Raw genomic sequence first — 21,015 nt, 5'->3', positions numbered from 1 at the left:
GCGCCCGCCGCCCACCGCCCGGGCCCAGGCTGCGGCTGCGGCGGAGGCACGCGGGCCCATGGAGTGTTACTACATTGTCATCAGCTCCACGCGCCTCAGCAACGGGCACTTTCGCAACATCAAGGGAGTTTTCCGAGGCCCTCTCGGCAAGAACGGGAACAAAACTCTGGTAATCGCCCCTCTCCCTCCCTGTCTCTCTCTTTCTCTCTCTCTCTGTCTCAGAGGACATTTGCAGGGCTGAGCTACTGAGCGGTGTCGGAGGTGTTGCAGTCCCCGCGCTCTAGAATCTGCTCCTTTCTCTATCAGATGGGCGTGGGGCGCAGTGAGGTGCGGGGAAGGAAACGCGGCTCCCGGGGCGCAGCGCAGCGTGCTTTTGACTCCTGCCCCGCGCCCCGGACTCCCACCGCGCTCCGGCGCGCGGAGGAGCATCGCTTTCGTCCCTCCTGGGAAGCGACTGTGTCAACAGGACCTTTCTAGAAGAGGGAAAGAGTCCTAACCCCCAGAGGTCCCATCTCCCCCGGGGTCCGGGCAGTCGAAGGTGACAGGGGATGTAGTGAGGGCCCTGTCGCTGGAGGCGCAGGAAGGGGCCGATGGAGGGAGGCTCTCGGTAGGAGTTTGTGCTTCAGCTCCTCCCTGAAGGGCTGCCTGGCTGGCAGCAAACTTCTCCGGTGAGAAGTTGTCAGTGCTGAGCTTAGCAGAAGGATCCAAAACCCCATGCTGCCAACTTTCAGCTTGTCACTCTAGAGAGGCTGAGGGTTACTGTGGGGAAGGGCGATCACTGGGTCACAGTTGGAGCCGCTGGGAAACAGACAGACGGAATCGGTGCAGTCTCTGGAAGGTTCTCACTGGACCACAGAGCTTCCTTCTCAGCATCCCAGGAGGAAGAGCACTCCTGATTGGTGGGCGACTGCTGAGCACTGGGAATAGTGCAGACTGATTTACTTTTAGTAAATACCCTTAGCTACAACACCTCTCTGCGGGACCCACTGTGATGTGCTGGTATCTCTGGAGAGGGTACAGCTCCAGAAAGAAACAACAAAGAGTGAAGTATATTAAGCTAAATACTGAAGAAGGTAGAGTCAAACAAATGTGTGATTCATTCATGTCTGGGTCCATTAGCAAGTAGCGTGCCCTCTCCTCTTCTCCTTTCTATGCAGTGGTTAAGAATGTGCTGGGAAGAGTTTTAAAGGCACATTTAAATTGTTCCAAAGTCAATACAGTATTTTTGATCTACTGTTTGTATATCTTAAAATATATTTCTCAGTGAATAAAAAGTTGTGCTGTGATGTGTTTTCCAAAGGTAAAAAGTTCTCCTTTGACATTGTAAAAGCATTCTAACATTGATGTAGTCCATTTGATTTATTTCATTTTCCTTTGAGTCTATTGGCTTTCTTTTAGCTCATTTAAGAAAAAAAAAAAAAAAAGAGCTCTCTGGATATATTTATTGTTGTTCTGGATGCGGTTGGTTGGTGGTTTTTGGATAAGAAACAGAAAACATTCCCTGTAGACATTAGTGGAGCATCACTTAGAAGAAGTGGCAAAGGCTAGAGGTGTTTTTGAAATTGTTTTGACCCTACTTAGAGAACTAACCTAGCTGGGAGTGTAAAATTGTAAGGAGAAAACAAACTTTCATTTAGAAGAAGGTGAGGACTATAGATTATCTTTTAAATCACATTTCACTGAGGGGGAAGAAGCAAACTTGTTGAAAAGGTTTTGTTTCTCTAATTACTTTAATGGTGTAAATGATAAGCATACAGTTCATGGAAGAATAAATATTTGTCAAGCAACTTGTAAAATGCTTTTAAACTTGGATTCTTAATTGAAACTGGGGTTCCTGGCACTGGTTCAAATTGCTTATGCTGACTTTGTTGTGGGTCTGAAGTTGATTATCTCTTCATCAATTGTATTGACAAAAGGTAGGTTAAATCTAATTTTGAAAATGTAATTTTATGATTAAAATGGGTAGCAAAAAGCAGCCACCTGAATGAGTGAATGAATCAAAATGCCGACAGAAGTAAAAAGAAATGTATTCTGAAATGATTCCTAGCATATTCCTCTTAATTATAATGAAGGAGACATGCAGAGACATCCATAGTCATTCTTCCAGGTTGTTTATAAACTAGACAAGTCCCTATCTCTTGCATATGAGATTTATACTGGCTGAAAAGATGTAGATTAGAATATTATGATGCAACTTTATTTAAACTTTTTCTTGAAAATCAGGATATAGCTGTTTTCTAGATCTTTTTTACTTAAGGAATGAGATTTTTTGCCTGGCTTTTAAGTTGAGTAGAAGAAGTTCTAACTATACAGTATTGAAAAGGAATGACTCTAATTCAAAGAGGGCTGTTGATCACTAACTATAAATGGATTCTTTCCAGTACATAACATGTTGCAAGGACTTTAAGCTGAAAATTACTAGCAGTTAAAAATAGGAGTTGGTCCTAAAACTTCTAGAATTATCAACTTTAATTAGAAGCACAGTATAACTTTAAAAGGTATATACAAAAGGTGAATATTTTCAAGTAGTAATTTATAATTATCAGTTCTTTTAATTTTAAAGTTTCAATCTTTGAAGGTTTAAATTGACAGTTAAGATTGTATGCATTTGATATGTATAATGTTTTTAAGCCCAGATGCATGGAGTAATAACCGTGAGCTTTCCATTGCATTTCACATTTGATTTTAACAGATTTGAGTTTTGCCTTTAAAACTATTATCAGTGCTTTTTATTTTTAAATGACATATCAACTATATAGGGTTTTAACAATATTTTAAGTGGGTTTTATTTATATCATCAGGAAAGCACAATACTAAATCATTCAGGGATAAGGTCTTTTGATTTTTTCTCTAATAAATAAAACCATTTTCAGTTTGGACATAATTAAAGAGTATTTTAGAACTTTTAAAACCATCCAGATTTAAACATGATTTTATACAGTATACTTTAAAACAAATCATAAGATTTTTGTAAGTTAGCCTAAAATTGTTAATATGATTTTCAGTCATGAATAAAATCTTCCTTGTAGAATAACCAGTGAAACTTATGTTTCAGTGACACTGATTAATATCTTCAGTCTTAAATCAAGAAAGTCATCCTAGCACTCACATTGAGCAGATCAAACTGCACAGACATTTCCATAGGTCATATCATGTCAGCCAAGTGTAAAGTTTAAAAAAAAATACTTAAAGGCTGAGCCTGTTCTGAATCTTGAACCTATTATGCAATGACTTTGATGTATATTTGACTTGCCATTTTTAATTAAAATATACAAATCCCTATACTGTGATATCTTACAAACAAAGAGTAAGGTCAATCTACTTGACATTTTCATAATTAACAAATTTTATCCTATCTGTGATATAACTCCAATTTCATGGAAGAAGAAACAAACTTATATTTTACTAGTGCCACAGAATATTTCTGGATACATTACAGAGTTTATTGGAAATAATTAAATTTTATGCCCATATAGACTCATTCTTTTCCTTTAAATTTTCCTAATCCATCATTACATAAGCAGTTGTTTTTTGGTTCAAGTCATTTAGCTATACATTGTAATTCATCCAAAAGATTTCTTTCACTTTTATGGAATTTTAAATTCATTAGTTGTTAAATTTGTATATTAAAAAGCTGTTCATGTAGAATATATAAATATATAACATGTAATATATGATTAAATATATCCTAACACTTCTAATATAGAATTTGGGATTTGCCTTTGGAATCTGGGAAGTCACTAGGAATTTGTTGTTTGCAATCTTTTAGTTGGCCAGCATTTTATTATCTCATCTAATAGCATTATGTCTATTTCATTGACTGTGGTACTGAAATTTGAAGTGGCACAGTGAATCAATACTGTAATGCAAATTTCTTGAGTTATATTCTAAAGTACGGACTCTATAGAGGTCAGTATGATGGTTAAGGGATGATAACATTGGGTCATATGGTTGATTGCAGGCATTTGACATTTCCACTGTACTTCATGTATGAAGAAGTAATATCAGATTCACGAAATAATTTGCATTTAACTTTATTTTATTCATCTTCCCCAAATATGCAAATATCAGTAAGTTTTGTCTGGCCTAGACTTATTTCTTTAGGTTGCCTTCCATTTTCAATGTAAGATGTACCAGATTTAGCAAGAAATGAGGTATCTATTTATTAATTGCTTCTCAACGCATTCGTTGTTTTATTTATTCAACTTTATTGTGAAGCTTCAATTGGAAGGTGATATTCTGGAACCACAAACTCTGTGTATTCTGCACCGCGTTATGTGCTAGGTTGTGCTCAGGGTTGCTTTTCTTCATTTCACTCTGTTGAAAAAATATTCACATCTTTTGACATATTTGTGCGTTTCTTGTCACTCAGGATATTTTCATATGTATTAATTTTGGGAAGTATGTAAAATTCAGGTTTTTCTCCTCTATGTGCATAGGAATTCACAAAATTTAGTTAGGTCTTTGTAATATACTGTGTGGCCTTCCATTTTAGTTATCATTGTAGATAAATCTCATTATTAATACTGTTCTTGGACACATTTTGTATGTCTCCTACAGAATATTATTTCAAAGATTCTCCATTTGTTCAACCAATTTTGACTGCTAAAATTTGTAATTAAGACTAAAAAGACCAATTGTTGAGTAGATGCTCTTGAAAAAAAATTGATCTTGTCAGATTAATATCCTTATGAGAGTTTAGAGGAGCAGGTGGATTAGGGTAATAATTTGGTATTGCCCAAACTTTCTCATCTATGAATTTTGTTCATAGATTGAGTCGTTTGATAGTCTTCTAAGTTTCTTTCCAATTCTTACATATTCAATATTAACGGCTGTCCCATGTCTCATTTTTCTGAATTTAACATGCCATTTATTCATTGCTCTATTTGATTTTTATTGTGGTGAAACTATACAGCATATGCATTTTCAGAACACATTCTTCAAGTAAGAGAACTCATTGATACTTGAATTTTTATTTTCACTACTCAAAAATATAGCAGGAGAATGTGAAGAGGAATGTTGTCAGGTTCTATCATGCCTTTGTTAGCTCACAAACATCAGCTGAGTTGTTTTAGATAACTGATATTTGATGAAGGAGGTAGTACTTTTCTTTAATTCTTTGATCTGCACCAAAATCTTCTAGATTATTATTGATGGCTACAATTGCCGTCTTGCTGAAAATATGAATCAGAATGAGCTTCAAGAATCACCTAACTCCTGGATCCATTCAGGGCAGAATTCAGGCAGTTCATTTTAGTTCATGAGTTTATTGGTACAATTTAGGTATACATAAAGATCATAGGGAATTTGTACCTGTACGTGATATATCTTGATTGTTCTGTTTTTTTCCATTTCTGCCTCCTCCCCTCAGGCCCTCTTCTTCCCATTCACAAAGCTCTGTTTTGGGAATGAGAAAAGCAGGATAAAAGTAGTTTATCCTTATTGTACAGATTTGTTCCAAGTATTTGGGTTTATACGCCATTTAATGAATAATCTACTTCCCACTTTACCACTTTTCTAGATTTTTTTATGACTAATAGATTTTTCTTGATTTATATCACCTTCCCAACCAATGAAATCACTTAAAATTTCCATCCCCTGCTCAGTATAAATATCAGAGTTTTCCTATAGGATATTAAATTACCTTTATCTTTCTCATAGTGACCTTTATTTTATGAAATGTTAGAAAAGGAATAGTCTTCAAAGTTTTAAGGACATTTCTACTTTTCTGCAGTGTTTGTATCAACCATATTCTCAGACTGAATCTCTAGGAATACTATAAAAATAAGAACGATATAAGAATTTGAGAGCTGTGGATTTTTGCTTTGGAAATTATAGTCTGGGGGTGTAACTGAGTTGTACAGTGTATGCTTAGTATGCATGAAACTTTAGGTTTAGTGTCATCAATCAATCACAAATAATATTGCAGACTTCTAAGATGAGTGAAGTTCTTGGTGTTTTCTTATTGTTTTTGGTCTTTCTCAGAATTAATTTTGAATGCAGTTTTATTCATCACATTATACACAATATTTTTGGCTTGTGTGATATGTTTCGAAAATGGCTAATTAAAAACTATGGGTGGTGGTAAATTGTGACAGTGATACGGTGTTGAAAGTATTTCCTCCCGTGACTCTAAGAAGGACTGCTATATATTAGAAGTGTTAGTAATCCTTAGGAAAACAAAATAACAATTACCTTCTGTGGTGTACCATAACCAAAATTTATGAGGAAGTTACATATTTCTATTCATCACATTTTGGTTTGCCTAATGACAACAGTTAAAAAGTGCAATTTTGATGTAATTTGTTGGTTTTTCTTTCTAAAAATTTCAGCCTGGAACTTACTCTAGATTATATATATCATTTGAAAAAAATCTTATATAATACAGCTATGATGGTGTTTACAGCCATCAAGAGTTCATTAATTTTTATAAATGGATCTAGTAAACTTAATAGCATCATGGAAGGTAAAATGAGATAATAAATATTTAAACTCAATCCTAGATGTCAAAGTAAACAAAAACTCCATTACCTGATGTACTGCTCTGAACTCTTTCATAATGGCTTGACAGCACTGGAAAAAAACAGCGAACTTTTCTCTGTGTAAGTTCACTTCATATACACAAAGTGTTTATGTCAAAACTGTGCCCCGGTTATAAGAATGTTTCTTCTTGAAATAGTTTTAGAAATATGAAGTCTATCGAATGTGATGGCAAAACTTATATGTCAACTAAAATAGTAGCCAGTGATTTAATCAACTAATGCTGTCAGAATTACTGCGAAGGTATTTTATAGATGCAGTTAAAATTACCCTTGATAACATAGTCTCACTCAATCAGTTGAAAGTTCTTAAGCAAAAAAACTGATTTGAAAGTTCTTAAGCAAAAAAACTGTATTGATTTCTTGGAGACTAAGAAATTTTGTCTAAAGGCTGCTGCATCAACTTGAGTTGCTGCCCTACTCAACAGTCCAGCATCTTTCAAATTTACCAACTTCTATAATCCCTGCTTCTGTTCCTCAAAATAAATCATATATATGCATACATGCACACATGTCTTACAGGTTTTATTTTAAAGAACTCAAAGACTGGTACACAGACTCAGCTAATACCTTTCTTCATTGGGACAACTGATGATTGAAATACATGTCCTATGTTGATTTACTAGGAAATAGGTAAGTTGGTGCTATATAGGTTTAAAGTTTTGGGCCAGGGATATAGCTCAGCGGCATAGCACTTCCTGCAATCATGAGGTCGTGAGTTTTATTCCTAGTACCACAAAAAGTTTATAATGCTCATTATGACTTTTTTTGTTGTTTTATAACCTACTGTAGAATAATATCACTTGAAATATTTGCCTACATTCTGACTTTCTGTCTTAATCCACCTTTCCTCCAAAGCATCTATGCCATACCCTTCTACAACTGCATAAAATTAGTTATACACACCTGTCCCCCTCAAAAAGCCAATTACAAAAAATATACTCCTGTGTACTGGGAGAAAGTCAGAATGTCTCTAAATGGGAAAAAAATGTTTATAGACTTAATTGTGGAAGTATGCACTTTGTAGGCAAAATTTAAAAAACTAATTTATAAATGGAATTATATAAAATGAAGGATTAATATTTTAAAAACAAAAATATTCTCATGAAAGTGATATGGAAGTGGATGCTGGTCCATCAGACAAACATCTATAGTGATGCAGCTCTAGTTAATGGAGCTGTTATCTGATGTACTGTATTGTTTGGAGCAAGGTAAAGCACACACCATCAGGAACCTTGTAGCATCCTATGAAGAGGGAATAGGGAATTCAATCATTGTATTATTCTGAATTAAGAACTGCAGTAATGGGCTGCTTCTATGCTTATGTTAGTAGTTTTAGATCGGAGGAGCAGAGGGAGAGTAAATCTGTAATTGGGAGAGAAGCAGCCCTTCCTCTGTTGGCTGGGAGGTGAGGCTATGAGTGAGAAACTCTGTGTTTCCTTTTTATTTCTTTGTCTGTGCTAAGATATGATTGTGATTGGTCTCCTTTTGGTCTGCTTCTATCACAACCGTAGAATGATTTCATTTGATGTCAGTGCACTGGAAACTGCTCATGTTTGACAAGAAAACATCATGTCTCAGTTTCAGATCCAGGCAAGCAAGCTACTACCTAGTTCTCGGGCACAGTTCTGCTCTGTTTGGGATCAGACCGCAGAATGAACGGTTGCAGAAACGAGAGAGGCTGGACAGCCTTGCTCAGAGGACAAGATGGTCTGGGCTTTTTAGGGAAATGAGGCTTTGAGAATGAGAAAAGTAGAAGACTCGCTGAGAAGTATTCGGGTTGAACAAGAAAGAATGTGTCTTACATTGCCACATGAGTAGAGGTCTTTGGTTTATAAATATCCCCCTACTGAGTGAGGTACAGAGCAAAAAAAAGTTTGTAAGAATAATGATGTCAGTTGAAGTGGACAAGGTAAAATTTAATATCACTGGAAAGTTTAATGCCTTAGAAAATGAGTCACAACAGACATCTACAAATTCAAGAAGACACAACCATAGGACTTTGAGACATGTTGAAATACAGGGACTTATATCAGAAAGGAAGATGTAACCCAACCTTACGGGATGAAAGTCCAGAAACTCAGGGAAAATTTGGGAGTTCCGGGCTGCTTGTAGTGATCAACATCCTGGAACATACAGAATGGGATATGCTTGGTTATGATAACTGCAGGGTAGGCAGAGGTAGCAGAGGAGGATTTGGGGAGAGAACAGAATGTAAGCTTTGTGGGGAGTGCTCAGAGTCCTTGGGGTCGCCTTTGACTCCTCCTATGGAACTGAATTATGCAGGGCCGCACTCTAAGGCTCCTATTAAAAGTTCTTTTAGAGGGCCTTGGTCCACTCCTATTGCCTGGATTTTCTCCCCAATTCAGTGACTGGCTGTAAAAATTATAAACAGTGGTACAACAGTTAAATCTATGTCATAGTTTGGGAACAATAAGAAAGGACCACATCTTAGAGGCTTAACAAATATTTATTTTCCATAGTTCTGGAGGCTAGAAAGTCCAAGGTTAGAGTGTTAGCTGCTTCCATGTCTGAAGTGTGGGGACATTTCTTACCTTGCAGGTGGCTTTTTTTTATTGTACCCTCACATGGTGGAGAACAGCATCTGCTGTAAGAGGTGGAAATTCATTCATGTGTGCTCCTCCTTCATACCTTTTAAACTCCCTCACAGTGAGGGTTAGGATTTCAGTGTAACAATTCGGGAGACACAAATTCGGGAACACAAATCAGTTCACAGCACTCATGTATCTACATTATTTCTCTCACATGGAAAACACAGAAGGACTGTAATGTGTAGTAATCAAGTTTTTTGGTTTTTCTCCGGTACCAGGAACCGAACTCATGACCTTGCGCTTACCAGGCTGGCGCTTTGCCGCTGAGCTAAATCCCCAGCCCCAGTAATCAAGTTTTATCTGGAGAAACATTAGAACTCTGGTACAGTGACAGTTGCAAGGTACAGTACTGTAGAGAGGTTATGGGAATCAGGCATTTGGATGATAAATTACTGAAAAGGTGCTTGACTAGCTGTAGATAAGGAAGTGGTTTGATGGTAAGACATTCTTCCTGAGTGATTTCTTTTTTTGTAATATGGCTCCAGGACAGAACAATAGGATTGAATATGAATTCTTTTTCTTTTTAATGAAAATGTCTCAAGTAACATAACTCAAAGACCTCCAAAGTAGTATCAGTAGAAATACATGGTTACATTCAGATTTCCTCTTTCCAAACTTGGTATTTATCAAATCACCATTCATCATGGAAGACAAAACCCAGAAAACGTGTCAGGATGGAAAATAAAATGACTTTCACTCTAGAATTTTGTTCTTGCATACAATTTAGTATATCTGAAATACTTGCTGTTTTACTTACACAATGACTAGATGTGCAAATACTTATCATCGGATAGAAATGAACTCAAATCGTAGATCTACAGAAAATAGTAAGTGTAACTGGTTATAAACAAAACGTCAGACCTCAATCACATACCTAAGTAGTCTTTTAATGTGTACTTTTTTCATATTATGAAATTTGCAAGTTGATTGTTTAACATATTAAGTGGCTTGATGAAGTCAAGACAAAAGACTCTCATTTCATTTCCCCTTGGGCACAGTTGTAATGTGTTTACAACTCCAGCCATCACCCCTACATTCTTAAAGCAGAAAAAGGTCATAAGGAAGAAAGTTAAAAATTTGAATGTTCTTTTGTTAAGAAGTTCTTCCAATATTGTTGGAAGATAATCTCCTGTGTCCTTCACAGGAGTCACAAAACCACCAAGTACAGGGAAAGATGGGGGTATGGTATGTTTTGCTAATCCCAATAAAATCAGTGCTATGCTAATAAAAAGAGAGGGAATTAGTTAAACAAGAAAGATCTACCATGACTCGTCACTAACTTTATGAACTTGTTTGCTTCATCTTTAATAAAAAGTAGTAATACCTGCCTGAATTAGTTTGTAGCTCAAATGTAATAAACAGTTTTTTAATAGTGTACACTGTTTGACATGTAGCTCTCAATAAATTGTGATGTTTATTGACAATATTTGTACCACTAATTTTCTTCATTCAGAATCTCATCCATTAAATTAAATGTTTGGATTTAAATGATTAGTAAACTATTACTGTAGAACCATACCAATATTTCTTTTTTTTTTTTAACTGTCTTAACCTTCTTGAGCTACTATAAAATATACCATTGGCTCGTTATCCTATATGTAGTAGATTTTTATTTCTGATAGATTTGGAGAGGGGAAGATGCCAGCTGATTTGGAAACTGCTGAGAGCTTGCTTTCTCATAAGGAGACGTCTTACTCCAACCTAGGAGGACCTGTTTTGGCTTTCTTTATAAGGGTACTCATCCACTATGCAGATAGGACCATCTCCCAAAGGCCACCCACCCTGATATGCTAACACGAGGCAGTAGGATTTCAGCATGTGCATTTAGGGTGGACATGCTCTAGAGCTCAGTTTACCAGGACACCCCTTAATCAACTCTCCTCAAGAATACATAAAATTGAATTCTTCAAATATAGACTGAGTCCTAAATATTATAGGAGGTGAACAGATAAAAATCTTTAGGACACTTTCAGGTATCAGTCTTTGTTTTTTGAGCTTTAAATTTCAGAGAACTGTAGAATGCTGTCTCTTTAGGAAAGCCTAGTATATTTTTCAACTCTCTTCAATAATCATTTTCTTGGCTGTGATTCCACTCTGTTCTCTAATCACTTTAATTCTGAAGTTACAAAATTAATATTTACACTAGGGGGCGGCATAATATTTCCTCTTAGTATCAAGTAGATGAGGATATTGAATAACCATAGATTAATAACTTCATCAAATACCATTACTGCAGTTTATTATCTGAAAGTCACTGCATAATTTCGTTGGTCAGGAAGTCACTATGGAAATGTAGCGTAGATGTGAAATGTTTGTCCTATACTTTGTTCTTATAGTTCACCACCTAGTTAATTTTTATCATCCTCTACTTTAGTCTCAGGTAGTAGATGTAGCATGAGTGTGCTGATAGAGCTAGTGACCCGTCACACCTTGTAAAACTGGCACCCTAGGCTACAAATATATCAGTTGTCCAGTTGAAGTTGGTATTTCTATGTTCCCAGTACCTTCAACATACTAGTTTCATAATTCTTAATACCAAGTTCATTTTAATGTTAGAACTAATTAATAATTAATTCTGATTGAATCTTTGTTTTCATGCACTTTTTATAAAGAAAAATAAAAGTGAACTATGATGATTATTTGTCAAAAAAAAGGATAAATAATATTTGTAATTTTGAATTTTCTTTTTATGATTGTCTCAAGTGATAATATTAAAAATAATTGAAAAAATATTTGAGACCCAAATCTCCACATAATATTAACATTTAATTAGATTTTCTCCATAACAATCATGATTACATTTTTTCAGGAAATAGTTCAGATTTGTATAAAATAGCACAAATTATTCTACCATGTTTGTGTTACTTAATCACAGTAAAGTTATTCATAAAAGATGCATTTTTATGGGTCAAGACCTAAAGGAATTGATATTATGTGTTGCTACTCAAAAACATATAATGATATTTTGCATATAGGCTGATATCAGTAGAATTGCAATTGTATGCCTTCCGTATTGCTGTCATAGTGAGCCATATCTAAGATAGTTCTTTTCATGTATTCTATAAGGAAGGTTTAGTGAAGTAAATAATAGTAAATCAAACAGAGTGGTTCACTTTGTACAGTCACCCACAAATTGTAAGCATAATTTGATGATGTAAGAAAAAAATATTGTTTCCTTGTAAGGTTAAGTGACTAATTGAAATGCTGTACAAATAATTTAAATCACATGTGCTATTATATAAACAATTCATCTTTCAGGTACCCAAAACACCAAATATTCTAACTCAATGATCAAATGACTTTTCCATCAACTTGGACACTATAGATCAGTTGAGCTCGCTCTTCTTTGTCCTCAATGCTCTACATAAAATAAGACAGTATCTATTCATAGGCTCAAGGCAAAGCAGATGTGAGCAGGCAGAGAAAAATCACTCATTTTCTCTCTTTTTCTCTATCTGTACATATTCTTCCTGACTTCTTATTTCTCTAACCCTGTAACTGGTAGTTGTAAAGGGTGTAGCTGTTTTAGCTTCATCTCATCTCCTCTGAATGTGTGTTTCTCTGGAAATCCATAGAATTCTACTACCTTTGGCCAGGGCCAGAGATTAAAACAATTATTTATCTGAAAAGTACTTAAGAATTTACTCTCCTTACTCAGACCTGATTAGAGACCTGAAAATAATACTGATGGCTGTGGAGAGAATCTGATGTTTCTGAGTGTCCAAAGATCCACCGGATTGATATGGTCCTAAAATTAAGAACAGAGAGGGAAAAAAAGAGAGAAGAAAGAAAAGATAGGGAGAGAGGTGGAAGGAAGGAAAGAAGGAAGGAAGGAAGGAAGAGAGTAAGGAAGGAAGGAAGGGAGGGAGGAAGGAAGGAAGGAAAGAAGATAGCAAGAAAGGAAGGAAGGGAGAAGGAATGGAGGAAGTAAGTTCTTAAGCAGTTAAGAGGAATTTAAATTAATCTAGAACATATATTGAGTTACATAATTGGGGTTTTCCTGCATTGCCCTACTTTATGGTGCTTTCCTGCCAAAACTAGTAGTCACACGGTTTTCATTCTCACAATTACCCCAGTTTGGACAATAACTCATAAGTTTATGCTTTTAAGTACAGAAATCTCCAGTGGTGGGAATTTGCCCTATATGATTCCCTATTTCCTATCCTTGGTTGTATTCTACTTTTGAAGGAAGCTTGTAACCTCATGTAAACATGAGGTTATCTCCAAGAATCCTTTAATGTGATACTTGATTGCAACAGCCTCAGGCCCTATGTTAGTCTTGATATTAAGAATGTGTTACTTTCAGAGAGCTGAGCTTTGGCCCCGTGATGGGAGAAGGGTTCTTCTAAGACCAGATGAGTGAAGCCACTGAGTCAGTTGATGGTCATTTAAGGCAGGTGCAGCAGTGTGGAGAGGGGAGAGCCTCAGTGAGTGTCCAGTCACCACACAGGGCACTAACTTTGTCAGTAAAAAGCTCTGGGCCTGAAGGAGCAGCCCAGCTGATAAGGCTATGCCAGTGAAAGAACATTGCCGACTCATGGGCAGTTTGCTTCCTCAATGAGCCTGATCCAACAGCCTCACCTTTGAATCTGTCAGCTGCCTAATACCTTTCCAATAAGTGTGTTTTATGCTCCATTTAATGAGCTAATTCTGGTTATTTTTAGCTGAGGAACCTGACTAGAATTAGGACAACTGTAGAATTTAATTCTTTTCAGCATTTTTCTGGGTTTTACATTGAACTTTCAGTTTCACGCCTTGTTTTGCTTCCTGCCATTTTCCTTTGTGTTTTTCTTTAACACAGAGGGCTGAGGTTTTGAAACCAGAAGGACCCAGGTTTGAATTTTCACTGCATTACCTGGGCCAGTTATTTAACCGTGGTTCCTATTTATCTATAACTAAAGACAACTGCAACTTTAGGTTTTAGTCTCTCTTTGCAGTACATATTATGTTAAATAGTTTGTTTACATTATCTGTAAGTACCATTGAAATGCTCTAAATTGGGTAGTTGAGGGAGTAGGACTGTTTTCAAATTTAATAATATAAGGGAGTTGTCTGGCATGTAATCAACCCTGTTTTATCTAAATGAAGAATACTCATACTTCGCCCTTTCTCAATATACTATATGGGTGTGCCTTTCAGATAGAACATAAAATGCCAAATGAATACTGAATAGGTGGTGAAGGAAATCCAGTGAAAGTAAGACCAGGAAATTGGTCAGAACATTTTAACACCTACGCACAGCCTCTGAGTTGGTTCACTAGTTTGTGGAGGGATACAAAAGTTCTGCGGTGCATAGAGGCAATTCTAGAGAACCATAATCATCATCTGAAGGTTTAGAAAATACCTCTTAGTGCTAGCTTCATAGATACTGACTCTTAGTATGTGAAATATGGTCCAAGAATCTCGCTTCCTAAGTGTTCCCAGGTGACTCTTGCTTTTCTAGGATGAAATGTATCTGGCTTGATTTCAATGGCCTTGTTCCAGATGAATGCTTGGATGTCCCACATTCACATTTAGTATGAGGTACAAAGCCTTGCTCTCACTTTTCTTAGTTCTCTGATTACTACTCTCTCTTATTCTCCACAGATGATGTTTAGAAGGCAAGAAGCAACATACCGCTTCATAGTATAAACAATGGCAAAAAGGAAAGGTAGAAAAAAGTCTGAGAACATAAAGGACATAATTAAAAAATTTAATAGTCTATCAGTTATAGATGGATAAAAATGTGATGCTGCTCTTTGTAAGTAGAAATTATCTAGTTCTGGGTTCACTCGTTTTGAGAAAAAGTAGTGGAGCTGGTCAATTTCCTTTTCAACCATGCTTTAAACATGTCAGTTCATGTAGAAATTAGAGACTGTAATGCATTTTATACTATTTTAAAATTTTTAATATATGCTGCCTTAAAAAACCACTGTGTTGAAAGAGAAACAAGTAATTGAGCTAACACACTAATGTAAACATCAGGTAGTTTGAAAAATGTAAAGACAGGAAAGTGAATTTAGAATCATATTTCAGTTGACTACTAGGATTATTAAATTATTTTATTTAAAATTTGGTGGCTTTCTAAAAAGTCTTTGGATATGTTATCAACTTTCACCAATATTTAGAATTTTTACTCACTTCATGACTACAATCTCATTAGAAGAATTGTACATTAAGAATTATGTGGCTCGTTAATTTGCACAATTAATATTACACTACAAATAAGAATCATGCTAATAATATTATTGTATGTTTCAGTTATTGTAGCACAATTTCAAAAATCCTGTTTGCTGAATATTTCCTGTAGTATATTTGTAATTTATGCTTTCAAATCCCTGAAATGAATCTATTAATTTATTTTTTTAATATTTGAGAACTTACTCTGCATCAGGTCCCATGGTAAGGAATTACTCAAATTGTCATTTAACCAGTGCAACAACTATTTAATTGGATATTATCACAACTGTTGTGGACAAATAAGAAAATGTTGTGGCCTTTGTCTAGATGTCCTCCAGAGACTCATGCGGTCATAGGCAGAGGCTTTTTCAGAGGTGACTGGACCTAGAGGGTGTGATGCTGGGATAAAGGGTGTGTGATTACTAAATCAGGCCTCTGATTGGCTTGGTATCCACCCTGCACCCAGCAGCCTAGAGAGAATATGAAAGGAGCAGAAAGAACCTGCTAAGTTTGGTTGGCCTTGCTTCTTCGTTTTGTTGCTTTGCTGCCTTCTGCCTGCCGTGAACTGTTTCTGCAGTGCCCATTTCTCTTGTCACCCTGCCTTTCAGACAGTCAGTTATGGACTGAAACTTCCACGACCTATGAACCAAATGAGGATTTCCTCCTTTAGCTTCGGCGGTTGGGCATTCGATCTCTACAACTAGAAAAGTAACTGAGAGAGAAAATATATGTTTGCGGGTCTATATGTTCTGTAAGGTCATCTATGTTATCTTTAATGTACATCTGTCTGGTGAATATTATAGAGAATGTATAAAAGTTGAAAGATTTTAACATCCCTGTGTCCATATCCGTTCCATTTTTTTAGCTTAGTGTAAAAGTAACAAGGTATGTGAACTCTCATATGCTAGAAAACATGACTATGTTCAACTATAAAGGTTGAGAATTAGGAAATAATGCCTCAAATATCACAGTTTTGTAGATTTTCTTTTACCTCCTTATTTGTTTCCCTATTTCTGATATCAGAGCCTTATATTTAAAATTGACATTATTGCCCGTTTGTTAGCTTATCAAAATGTTCATCAAAGACATTTTCCTGGTGCTTTTTCTTTTTTGTGGAGATAACTAAACAGAAGCTACTCAACTTAAGACGTACCAAGTGATATGTTTCATGTATATTACATATTTCACTGAAATGTGAGAAATATTTATAGTTTAGTAAAAGACAATGATTTTACTAGAGTTTAATACATTTGTGTAGTACTTTTAATTCATTTTGTATTTTTTCCCTTAGCATTCTTCTTAGTGTTTGCAGTTTTCTATTTACTATTAAGGGTAATTAATGGTCTCACACTAAAGCAATAAAGAATTACAAACTGCTTACAATGAAAATTCAGCATCATTTTGTAGAATATATATTAGCTTGCAACTTCTAAAAATCAGAAAAAAAGAAACTGGACCATTTCTAACCACTAGGCTTGGTGGGTCACACCTGTAGGAGGCTGGCTTTCAGAGTTGGACACTTTTATCTTTTCTTTTTGGTACCAGGACCTTGTGCTTGCCAGGCAGCGACTTATGCTGCTGAGTTGTATCCATGGCCCCCAGAGTTGGACACTTTCTAATATATAGGTGATCTTAGGGTCTTTATCATAAGAGTATTTTCAGGGAGAGTACCAGAAAAGGAAAATATCTGAAGATTTTTAATATATTCTTTGGGTAAGATGGTTTTTCTAAGTCAATTTTCTTCTAATTTCTGGTTGTGTTCCAGAGGAAAGGAGAGAGAATGAGAGAAGGGAGGAGAAAAGTACTTTGTAACATTTGTGAAGGGAATAATCAGGAGGGAGCCTTGGAGTGGCCCATTGCCATGACTGGTAAAAATATCTCCTATTTCCACTGTTGCAATGATTTAGTCAACTAAGTTGATCAAACTGAAAACCATAAATGTAGTTGGGTTCTTTTCTTTGAAAAATATTATAAAATATTCTCTAGGATTTATTGAAGTTGACTCTGTGGTTTAGAAAGTTCTTAGATATCTCTGTGGAACAGGATTATTTTCAAGGGGTGAGGGTATCTTCACAGAGAGAAATGATTACAGTAACCTTGCAAGTAGAGAGTAAAGGAAGTCAGCGTTAAGGAAGTCACTGCAAAAAAAGGTTAGGAACTGTTACTATATAGTTAAAATTAAGCCATAAAGTGGAAGCCTACAAGATAATATCATGCCTCTGAAGCACATGTCTTCCAACTCCATATTTTTGTATAAATATCTAGTCATACTACAAAAACGATTGACTCATCAGACAGGGCCAGCTATCAATGCCATTTTACTGAAGAGGAACCGAAGAGAATTAAGCTCTTTGAAGCAGTAGGTACGAGCAGTGCAGCCTAGTGGTGTCTCAGGTTGTGTTCCCATCATAACCACAATAAATGGTAACTATATGAAAGTCTTTAATAGTAAAACAAAACTGCCCTTTTGTAAAAAATAACTAGTACAGAGTTCAATTAATTGTACAATGTAAATATAATATATTCTATATTCAATCCTTTAGAACACTTCATGGTTAATTATATACATAAAATATATTAAATTATAAGTAAAATGCATATTTACAAATAAATGGAACTCCAAGGTAACTTATGCAATATAGCTTTTAAAAGAATTTTATATTCCAAAATTGTGTAGTTTTGTTAGAGGATCAATAATGAATACTTAATCCACTGAATTAAAAATACAAACTGTTAAAGAGTTTATATGGAATTATTTAAAAAATTGAGGGCCAAAAAGTAAAAATAATAAAAAATACAGCAGAATCATCTTTTACTGATAACTTGTGAAAATCTTTTCTATAAATTCTTCTGGTCTGTTTTGTGTGCCAACTATTATAATTCACTAATGTTCTTTAATATCAGTTAAAAATAATGCAATAGAGTCTCACAGATATAAGTAGAACATGTTGCTCAATATTAAGTAAACTAAGCAGGGAAATAACATGACCTGATGATTTTCCCTTTCTTCTCCAGTACTTATCTAGTTATCAGGCTGTGGAATTACATATGGCCTCTGCCTGAGACTGTTGAAAGTCATTCTCAAGGAGAGTGTAATATTACAGAAGGAGGAAACATACTGGAAGAGAGAACTTAAAATGGGAGAGAAGAAATGGTAAATGAATTTGATGTGAAAAATGCTTGCAGGAAAGTTCTGCCATTATTGGTGGGATTAAAAAGTGTAGTACTTGATTACTCGATCAATTCTATGAATGATAACCATGAAGGACCTACTGAGAGCTTCATTATTTCATTATCCAAGAGGAAAATTACACTGGTATCCTATTTCACAACAAGATAGCTGATTTGTATTTCACAAATGGGTATCTGAGTTCATAGTAGATTTTATTTTCCACATCATGGATTTCTTATTATCAATAATGATTAACAGACCAATAGATAATAGGTAAATAATGAAAAAAAAGAAGCAGAATTAGTATAAGTATAAACAGGTGTATTTCATTTCTGTCAAATTTATACTTTTAGAATCCTAGAAAGAAAATACTACATATAACTTTAATTGCTTATTTATAATTTTGGCTAAGTTGCCTAATGTTTTCCTTGACTATTTTTATACAGAGTCATTCAGAAATGCAGCATTTCTGATGAAATACTTTTGTTCTTATTTTCACCAAAATTGGCTGAATATTTTTTAAATATTTGGAAATTTAGGATACAGATATGAGAATTGTAAAAATTTTCTCATGAACTAATTTAGAAACTTTCATATTAATCTTGCAATCTTGACATAATCTATTATCTAATGTTGAATTATTTCTGTAACATTTTATCGTGTTATATAGAAATGTATGTACATTTACATTAGCTTAAAAATGTTTCATTGCTAGCACTGTGCTATCAAACAGATTCAGAGATCTTGTTAGTATATGAGAAAAGAATTCAATGCCGTGACCAGAGGTAATAATATTTAAATATGGACTGAGTTTTATTTTGGTGTGACCATTTTGAAACACTGCAATTAAGCATTTATTTGTTTATTTGTATATTTCCAGGCACATCCAGAAGCATTTTGCTTATATTAGTGCATTTTTTTCATGACAAATGTTGATTTGGAATGTTCTCATCTTACTTCAAGGTAGTATTCACATTCAAGTAATCTGTCTCCAGAGCCACAGCTGATATCCACTACATTAATCTGTCTCTTTTATGTGAATTTTGTTGGTTCATTGAAAGGGTGTGATGGAAAGTTCCTATCAGGAAATACATGTTACATGAATAACTTTAATCTGTTTTTCATTATTTACATCTTTACATTGTGTAAAGTTGTAAGGCATCTTTCCGTCCCTAAGAAGTATATACTTCACCTAGGGCCGGCTATATAGCTCAGTGACACATGCACCTGCCTAGCAAGTGCAAAGTCCTGAGTTCAATTCCTGGTACTCCCCCCCAAAATATATATATATATATATATATATATATATATATATATATACACACATATAATATATATAGTATTAGTATAGCTCACAATTTTAGCTCACAGTAGTAGCTCACAGTTTTAGCTAATACTGTATAGCTCATAGTATTAGCTCACAGTTTTCTGAACATACCGTTTTAAAATTCTGTTTGAATTGTCAAAGACTGAATGAAACTTGAAGCTTACAATATGCTGATCACTGCATGAAGACCTGGGGAAAAGATAAATCATTTGTTCTAATAGGAATATCAACCTGCCCTGACTATTAATATGATACCTGAAATCATATAAAAATATCAAATGAAAAATTTGCCTACTTTCTTCAATATAATTACACTATACAGGAAGCAATGAACATTATGTATACTTTGAGGTGTATTAAACTTTTAGTTCAGCTATCTTGTCAATTTATTTAATCATAAATTTTATCTGCTAATTTTGAGGAGCTTTCAGAAAACTTGTGATACTAAGTATACAAGAACTGAAGACAAAATAAATGACTTACAGAGCATTTGTATGTTTGTCCTAAGAGGGACTAAGTGTGAGTCACTTGAAATTATTCTCTAGCACACTAATTCAAATAAATGTAAAAGCAAAGTAAGGAAGGGAAAGTCCTAAATCTTGGAAACAGATTTGAAAGAAAATCTTCAGTGAATGAAGTGGCATTTTATTCTCGCATATAAATTAAACCAGAAAATGGCATTTGATCAAGAGTGGCCCATGTGACAAAAATGTGATACTGCACTGAAAAATCCGGACATAGAACAATCTGTGCCTCCTATCAGCTGCACAAGTGAGAAGCCATATGCTATTAGGCAGACAGGAATTACATTCTCTTTATTTATTGAAAAAAATGAGCAGAGGTTATTTGACTAGAAATTACTTTGTAGTGTACTGTTTCTTATTCTTGTCTGGCAAGAGATAACCATGCCTGCTTGAATATAACCACTGCTCCACAACTGAAATCTGAAATAAAAGTGACTATTTAAAGTTTCATTGTCAAAAAATGATACCAGATGAAAATGTAAAATGTATTAAATATTAGCAGGATGAAATATTGGGGAATGTTATCAGAAGTAAATTTTCTAAAAATAAAAAGCTATGATGTTAAAAATGTGCATTTTAAGGTATGCATATAACAACAAAGCCCCAAGTACATCTTTGGAATTTGGACAAAACTAACATATTTAGGATAGCTGGCCAGATTTGGAAAAGTCCAAAAGTAATG

General features: G+C 35.0%; 1 protein-coding gene across 1 annotated transcript in view; it reads left to right on the top strand.

The window, feature by feature from the left end:
* Nucleotides 1-58: 58 nt before the first annotated feature.
* Nucleotides 59-21,015, top strand: part of Znf804a (zinc finger protein 804A) — a 265,802-nt gene continuing 244,845 nt past the window's right edge. Inside the window, exon 1 of the mRNA XM_005373340.1 lies at nucleotides 59-169. Within this exon, the coding sequence (XP_005373397.1) occupies nucleotides 59-169 (111 nt within the window). The remainder of the gene's footprint in view (nucleotides 170-21,015) is intronic.

Source organism: Chinchilla lanigera, unplaced genomic scaffold (assembly GCF_000276665.1).
Source record: "Chinchilla lanigera isolate Chin_1 unplaced genomic scaffold, ChiLan1.0 scaffold00002, whole genome shotgun sequence".
Taxonomy (NCBI): Eukaryota; Metazoa; Chordata; class Mammalia; order Rodentia; family Chinchillidae; genus Chinchilla; species Chinchilla lanigera.
This window is presented reverse-complemented; position numbering and strand designations above follow the sequence as displayed.